The sequence below is a fragment of the Ipomoea triloba genome, chromosome 15 (assembly GCF_003576645.1).
Source record: "Ipomoea triloba cultivar NCNSP0323 chromosome 15, ASM357664v1".
In the NCBI taxonomy this organism is placed as follows: Eukaryota; Viridiplantae; Streptophyta; class Magnoliopsida; order Solanales; family Convolvulaceae; genus Ipomoea; species Ipomoea triloba.
In genome coordinates, this window is record NC_044930.1 from 14,000,397 (window position 1) to 14,008,407 (window position 8,011).

Below are 8,011 nucleotides of genomic sequence, written 5' to 3' on the forward strand. Positions count from 1 at the left end.
TGACCGTCATTCAGCTTTGTTGGAGAATTGTTAGTGTATCGAGACCAAGGTTGATATCTTGATCGCTTAATGTCTCGAACTCAAATATCGAGAGGTCTATCTCTCGAACTCTGTTTATGTCTCGAACTGGATAACTGTATCGAGAGGTCCTACCTCTCGAACTCTGCTTATGTCTCGAGACTTAGTTGATGTCTCGCAGACCCTTATTCCTCCAGTGTTGTCCCATGCCTTCTTCTGATCTGTCTATATGATTACAACACACGAGACTTCTAAGATGTTCAAACAAATTTACCTCAAGCTTAAATATTTTCCGAGTTGAGCTCAAAGTTTCCCGGTTGTATTTTCGCTCTTGGTTTACTTGTCGAACTTACAGCGTTTTGCCTATGCGTCGAGACTCGGGGATTTCTACTTAACAGTTGGTATCATCAAAACCTATTACATGATGTTCCTAACAATATGGTCACTCGGAAAGGAATCGAGCCTAACCCTGAAAAGGTGAAGGCTATACTTGATATCCAGCCTCCCGGGACCTTGAAAGAGTTACAAAGGTTGACCGGGTGACTCGCGGCCTTAAACAGGTTCTTGTCCAAATCAACAGACCGGGCTTTACCCTTTTTCGAAGCTATGAAGAAAAGGAAAGGGTTTCGCTGGACGGAAGAATGCCAAAAGTCGTTCGACGAGTTAAAAAATTGCTTACAGACTCCGCCACTGCTATCTACTCCAAAGGAAGGGGAAGTGTTATTCCTTTATCTGGCCGCTTCTCAAAAAGCTGTTAGTTCTGTGTTAATCCGAGAGGAAGAGCGAGTACAACATCCGGTCTATTATGTCAGTCGAGCTTTAAAAGCCTCAGAAATTCGTTATACCGCCTTGGAAAAGGTGGTGTACGCTCTGGTAATCACTACCCGGAAGCTGGTATCGTATCTCTAGGCCCATCCCATCCGAGTCTTAACTGATCAGCCTTTGGCAGGTGTTTTACGAAATCCCAACTCTTCGGGGCGTTTGGTAAAGTGGGCCGTAGAGCTCACACAATATGGGATTGAGTACCACCCTCGCCCCTCAGTGAAAGGTCAGGCCTTAGCCGATTTTATAGTAGAATGCACCGCTCAGAGTCCTGAACCCAACGCCAAGGCCCCTGAGGAAGGGGATTGGTGGGAAATGCACGCTGATGGAGCCGCCAGTCAGCACCATTGCGGAGGTGGGATCATGTTGACGACTCCTAAAGGTTTCCGCTTATACTATTCATTAACGTACGAGCTCAGAGTCTCGAATAATGAAGCCGAGTATGAGGCCATGATCGGAGGATTGCGGATGGCCAAAGCCCTTAAAGTCCAGAGGATCTGGATAAAGACCGACTCCCGCTTAGTGGCCGGACAGGTAACCGGAACATGTGAGGCGAAAAATGAAAGACTCGGACGGTATAAAAAAATCATTGAGGGACTTTTGGGTGAATTTGAAGCTTATGAGTTAGAGCACGTGCCCCGCGCTGAGAACACAAAGGCCGATATTCTGTCCAAAATGGCCTTAGGAGGAATACCGGATAATCTCATCAGAATCTGTCAGAATGAACGAATCTTGCTACCCAGCATAGAACCAAAAGTCGTTCCAAAAGACGTTTGTATCACTGAGGAACTGAACCCTGAGGAACATCCAGAAGTATTCTAGATGGAGGAAATTCGTAGGTATAAGGAAAAAGGGGACCTCCCTGATGACCCGGCTGAAGCAGCAAAAATCCAGAGACGATCTCCTGCCTATGTGTTGATAGATGGTCACATGTACAAGAAGTCCTTCGGGGGACCGTTGTTAAGGTGTTTGTTTCCTTCTGAGGAAAACCAAGTCATGGAGGAGGCACATCGAGGAATTTGTTCAGCTCATCAAGGGGCCCATACACTAGCCCGCAAGATAGTATTACAAGGATATTATTGGCCCACTATGGTCAAGGACTGCATCGACCGAGTCGCTAGATGTGCGATATGTCAGTCTTTCACCAAGAAAGACACTCGGTCGGCCTCCTTCTATACTCCGATTACGGTAGCTATCCCCTTCGCCAAATGGGGAATAGATATCGTAGGGCCCTTGCCCCAGGCACTCGGACGGTTGCGATTTTGTGTGGTGGCTGTGGATTACTTCACCAAATGGGTAGAAGCCGAGCCCTTGGCCACTATCACTGAGTTTTAATGCCGCAAGTTCCTTTGGAGGAAAGTCATTTGTCGATTTGGGCTCCCGGAGCACCTGGTTAGTGACAATGGAAGACAGTTCGATTGCCGACCCTTTAGAGACTTTTGCCAACAGTACGGAATACGACACACCAGGGTCTCCGTAGCTTACCCCCAGGCCAATGGTCAAGTCGAGAATGTTAATCGAACCATTGTGGATGGAATCCGAAGAAAGTTAAATGACTTGGGAGGAACCTGGGTTGATGAGTTAGATCGAGTCCTATGGGCATATCGAACGACTCCTCGGAGAGCGACCGGGGAGACCCCCTTCTCTCTGAATTATGGCTTCGAAGCCAAGGTACCTGCCGAGATTACCACCCCAACCCTTCGGGTATTACAGTACAACGATGATGAAAACGAAGAAAATCTGCAAATAGAGAAAAACTTCGTTGAGGAAAGGAGGGATGCGGCGCATGGACGAATGGCCGAATATCAGCAGTCGGTCAAACGCTACTATGATAAAAGAGTAAAGGAGAAGAAGTTCCAAGAGGGAGATCTGGTCTTAAGAGACCGGGACGCCAGTCAACCTAATCAAGGTGGGAAATTTGCAATCAAATGGGAAGGTCCTTACCGAATCAGAGAAGTCATTCGCCCGGGAACATATCGTTTGGAGACCCCGAAAGGGCAGGCTGTGGAAAGGAAATGGAATGCGCTGCACCTGAAGAAATTCTTTCAGTAGAAGGTTAGGCTTTTAAAAGATTGTAATGAAAGTCACGAATTTTAATAGAGTGATCTCCTTTTTGCGGCATCTTGTTTTTGAGGGAATTTATGAGTCTGGCAGTCTGACTACCTTTGACTGAGTTAGGTTGAGATAACCTAAGTCTCATTTCGATCTTCGGATCCTTATGAGTCTGGTAGTCTGTCTGCCTTTGAGTGAGTTAGGTTGAGATAACCTAAGTCTCATTTCGCTCTTCGGATCCTTATGAGTCTGGCAGTCTGTCCGCCTTTGAGTGAGTTAGGTTGAGATAATCTAAGTCTCATTTCGATCTTCGGATCCTTATGAGTCTGGTAGTCTGTCTGCCTTTGAGTGAGTTAGGTTGAGATAACCTAAGTCTCATTTCGATCTACGGATCCTTATGAGTTTGGCAGTCTGTCTGCCTTTGAGTGAGTTAGGTTGAGATAACCTACGTCTCATTTCGATCTTCGGATCCTTATGAGTCTGGTAGTCTGTGTGCCTTTGAGTGAGTTAGGTTGAGATAACCTAAGTCTCATTTCGATCTTCGGATCCTTATGAGTCTGGCAGTCTGTGTGCCTTTGAGTGAGTTAGGTTGAGATAATCTAAGTCTCATTTCGATCTTCGGATCCTTATGAGCCTGGCAGTCTGTCTGCCTTTGAGTGAGTTAGGATGAGATAACCTAAGTCTCATTTCGATCTTCGGATCCTTATGAGTCTGGCAGTCTGTCTGCCTTTGAGTGAGTTAGGTTGAGATAACCTAAGTCTCATTTCGATCTTCGGATCCTTATGAGCCTGGCAGTCTGTCTGCCTTTGAGTGAGTTAGGTTGAGATAACCTAAGTCTCATTTCGATCTTCGGATCCTTATGAGTCTGGCAGTCTGTCTACCTTTGAGCAAGTTAAGTTGAGATAACCTAAGTCTCATTTCGATCTTCGGATCCTTATGAGTCTGGCAGTCTGTCTGCCTTTGAGTGAGTTAGGTTGAGATAACCTAAGTCTCATTTCGATCTTCGGATCCTTATGAGTCTGGCAGTCTGTCTGCCTTTGAGTGAGTTAGGTTGAGATAACCTAAGTCTCATTTCGATATTCTGATCCTTATGAGTCCTCGACTGAGGGACTCGGAATATATGAGTTTAGCGGCTGTCTACCTTTAATAAGGTTGAGAAAACCTGTCGGAGGAGTCCTCGACTGAGGGACTCAGAATATATGAGTTTGGCAGTTGTTTGCCTTCAAGAAGGTTGAGAAAACCTTTCAGATGAGACCTCGACTGAGGGACTTGGCACGGAGCTAAGGTCAACAAATTATCAGGTGAGGGAAAGAGCAAAGAAAAATGGGGTAAAGCCAAGACAAGCAGACGAAAAGAAAAGGCAATTGTTTGTTCAAAACATAAAAGGCCTAAGGCAGTCAAAAAAGGCCCCTTCACAAAAGTTCAAATAAAACAAAGCACATCGGATATTTTTTAAACCCCCGAGTTGCCACCAGCTGTCTCCCCCTCCGTTGAGCCAATAGGGGGAGGGTCGTTGGTGCTTCCTTGAAGGCGAGAGCGTTGTACTAAGCCACCTTCCGCCGGCTCCTCCTCCTCTGATATGTTGAGCATTGAAGGCACAGGATTGCGATCCATTCCCACCAGAGCAGTCAAGTTGGCAGCAGAATTCAGATATGCGGAATCCATCGGAATTTGCCCGCCACTGGAGTTCTCCGGAGTGACCCTGTCGGTTTCTCTGGCCCCCTGTTGACGTGCGGGGGTAGCAGGAATGCGAGAAGGAAGCTCGGCCAACTGTGCTAGAAGGCCCCATTTTTCTGGGTCGAAAGTCGGATCCCTCTCCAAAAGAACCGGGTAGATGTCATGTTGCATGTCCAAGGACCCCATGTGATAATCCTCCTCTCCCAGATCCGTCAAATAGGCTCGGCCTTCATCGGAACTTAGCCACTCCATGGCCAGCAGCCTTAACCTCGAACGAACGTTGGCCAGCACATCCTCTTCAAAAGCTCGAGAAGACTTATAAGTAGCCACGGCTAAATCCGCAGCCTCAACACTCTTCTTCTTCTCCACCTCGAGCTCCGACTCCAGTTGACCTACCCGGAGTGCCGAGTCATCCAGCTCTTTCTCCCGTTTGTGAAGGTCGGCCCTTAGAGTTGGCACTAGCTCCGCATCTGCCAAGAGTGGACTCATTCTCTTCCGCATTTCAGACTGGACAGCAAGAGCCTGCCAAGTAATAAAAAAAATGAGGAATGCAATATGAAATCCATGCGAGAGCTTGACATGAGTATAGCTTACCCGATACAACTAACGGGAGACGCCTTCGAAGACCTTCTCGGAAGGATGACTCTCGTAGTGAGCTGCGTCCTTGGGAAGGATAACTTTGTCCAGCCAGTCATGCACTGGAAAAGCACCTTGAACGATGCCGTCATCGGCATCAATCTCAAGACCGACAGCCACCCTTTTGGCTGATGGGGCTGACAGAGAAGGGCCGGCCGGGCGTTTTGAGCCAGAAGTGGAGCCAGGAGGAGGTATGGCCCGACGAGCCTGATGGCCGCGTGATGCCTCCGCGGAACGAGTGGGGGAGTCATGAACAACAATAGGGTTGGAGGAGGCAGCGCGGCTCCGAGAGCGTTCCTTCAATGCAGCATGGCGGCTAGACATGTCGGAAGAGAGAGAGGGGGTGGTGGAGTCACCGGAAAGGGTTTCGTTACCCGCTTTTTCACCCTCTTCCTCTGCTTCTTCCTCCTCCTCAGGATCTGCAAAGTAGTATATTAAAAAGGTAAGCTATAAAGAGAGAATTTTAAAGATGTATGACTTATCACCTGGAAGGGCTGCCCCGGCAGGAAGAAGTCCGGCTGCCTTAAGGGCCTTTAGGCTCGACCATATGTTGACTTGAAGCTCGCCCAAGTCTTTCAAAACATTCATCCCATCGGTCGTTTTTTGGTCGGGAGGAGGTTTTTTGAGGCATTTGAAAAAAAGAAAAGTTCCAGGTCAAGGGGAAGTCAAAGGCCGGATGGGAGGAGGATGGTCGTACAAATAAGAAAAGGGGTTTCCACCCTTTGAGAGAGTCGACCAGTCCGTCAAAAAATTTACAGCCGCTTCGCTGTGAGATTTGGACATAGCCCGGCGAGTTGGACCCGACTCTGTTGACTAGGTAGAGTTGTAAGAATAGATTGATCGTTGGATCAATCTCAAGTTTTATGCAAATCGTTTGAAAGCAAGTGAGGAGGCGGTGGGAGTTCGGAACAAGCTGACCGGGAGATAAAGCAAAGAAGCGGAAAAAGAGAGAAGCAAACGGACTCATGGGGACTCGGAACCCATGACGGATAGACTGGAGGTGCACCCCGACGAACCCACCAAGAGGGGGTTCGGACACATGAAGTTCACAAGGGGCATAGATTTCTGCCGCTGGGCCCAATAAATCTTGGGCCTCTTCCAGTTCACGGGCCAAAATTTTAGAATGTAGGCCCGCGGGACGGCCAATGTCCTCTAATTGGCCTGAAGGCCTTTGGAGGTCAGTGGGTAAGGCCGCAATGGCCTGAATGGGCTCTGGGTTTAGAGTAGCGGAAGAAGAGGCGCCTTGTGCGCTCAATGAGGTCGAAGCGTTGGGGTTTACCGTAACCCCAGTGCGGCTGAGAGTAGAAGACATAATGGAAAGCAAATACGAAGAAACCTACCTGGCAGACTCGGAGGCAAAGAAAGAGAGTTCAGGAGAAGGAACGACGGGGCGGAGGTCTAATTTGCAGGTCGCCGGAAATTGGTCGGAAGGTTGAACGGAAAATCGAAGTCACGCCGGAGATCCGATAGCGCCTTTGGCTTGGGGAAGAAAGTAAAACAGTGAAAAGTAAAAGGAGGACGGTGAATCTCAGTATTTATAGGTAAAGGTGATAAAAGGAGATGATGACACGTGGAGGGTGAGATTTAATGACCTGACACCGAAGAGACGTGAAACGTACGTGAGAAGTTACTTCTTTCGGGAATCACAATCGGCGCGAAGTGTAAGCGGTGGTGACGTTCAAATTATCCGTAATCCCATAATGGGATTTCAAAGGTTAGACCGGAGTCCTGAAAATGAAGTCGGCACTCGGTCAACCGTGCCTCGGAGTCCTGAAAATGAAGTCGGCACTCGGTCAACCGTGCCTCCCTGAAAAGGGAATGAAGTCGGCACTCGGTCAACCGTGCCTCCCTGAAAAGGGAGTGTGAAAAGAAGTCATAAGGTTGGTGTGTTGGTTAGATCGGAGTCCTGAAAATGAAGTCGGCACTCGGTCAACCGTGCCTCCCTGAAAAGGGAGTGTGAAAAGAAGTCATAAGGTTGGTGTGTTGGTTAGATCGGAGTCCTGAAAATGGACTCGGCACTCGGTCAACCGTGCCTCCCTGAAAAGGGAGTGTGAAAAGAAGTCATAAGGTTGGTGTGTTGGTTAGGCCGGAGTCCTGAAAATGGAGTCGGCACTCGGTCAACCGTGCCTCCCTGAAAAGGGAGTGTGAAAAGAAGTCATAAGGTTGGTGTGTTGGTTAGGCCGGAGTCCTGAAAATGGAGTCGGCACTCAGTCAACCGTGTCTCCCTGAAAAGGGAGTGTGAAAAGAAGTCATAAGATTGGTGTGTTGGTTAGACCGGAGTCCTGAAAATGGAGTCGGCACTCGGTCAACCATGCCTCCCTGAAAAGGGAGTGTGAGAAGAAGTCATAAGGTTGGAGTGTAGGTTAGGCCGGAGTCCTGAAAATGGAGTCGGCACTTGGTCAACCGTGCCTCCCTGAAAAGGGAGTGTGAGAAGAAGTCATAAGGTTGGTGTGTTGGTTAGGCCGGAGTCCTGAAAATGGAGTTGGCACTCGGTCAACCGTGCCTCCCTGAAAAGGGAGTGTGAAAAGAAGTCATAAGGTTGGTGTGTTGGTTAGACCGGAATCCTGAAAATGGAGTTGGCACTCGGTCAACCGTGCCTCCCTGAAAAGGGAGTGTGATTGGCACTCGGTCAACCGTGCCTCCCTGAAAAGGGAGTGTGAAAAGAAGTCATAAGGTTGGTGTGTTGGTTAGGCCGGAGTCCTGAAAATGGAGTCGACACTCGGTCAACCGTGCCTCCCTGAAAAGGGAGTGTGAAAAGAAGTCATAAGGTTGGTGTGTTGGTTAGACCGGAGTCCTGAAAATGGAG

At 48.5% G+C, this 8,011-nt stretch overlaps 1 protein-coding gene across 1 annotated transcript in view; it reads left to right on the top strand.

The window, feature by feature from the left end:
• The window catches only part of LOC116005730, a 19,502-nt gene extending 17,840 nt beyond the window's left edge, over positions 1 to 1,662 (top strand). Inside the window, exons 2-3 of the mRNA XM_031245968.1 lie at positions 700 to 891; positions 1,009 to 1,662. Of these exons, the coding sequence (XP_031101828.1) occupies positions 700 to 891; positions 1,009 to 1,662 (846 nt within the window). The remainder of the gene's footprint in view (positions 1 to 699; positions 892 to 1,008) is intronic.
• The last annotated feature ends 6,349 nt before the right edge of the window (positions 1,663 to 8,011 follow it).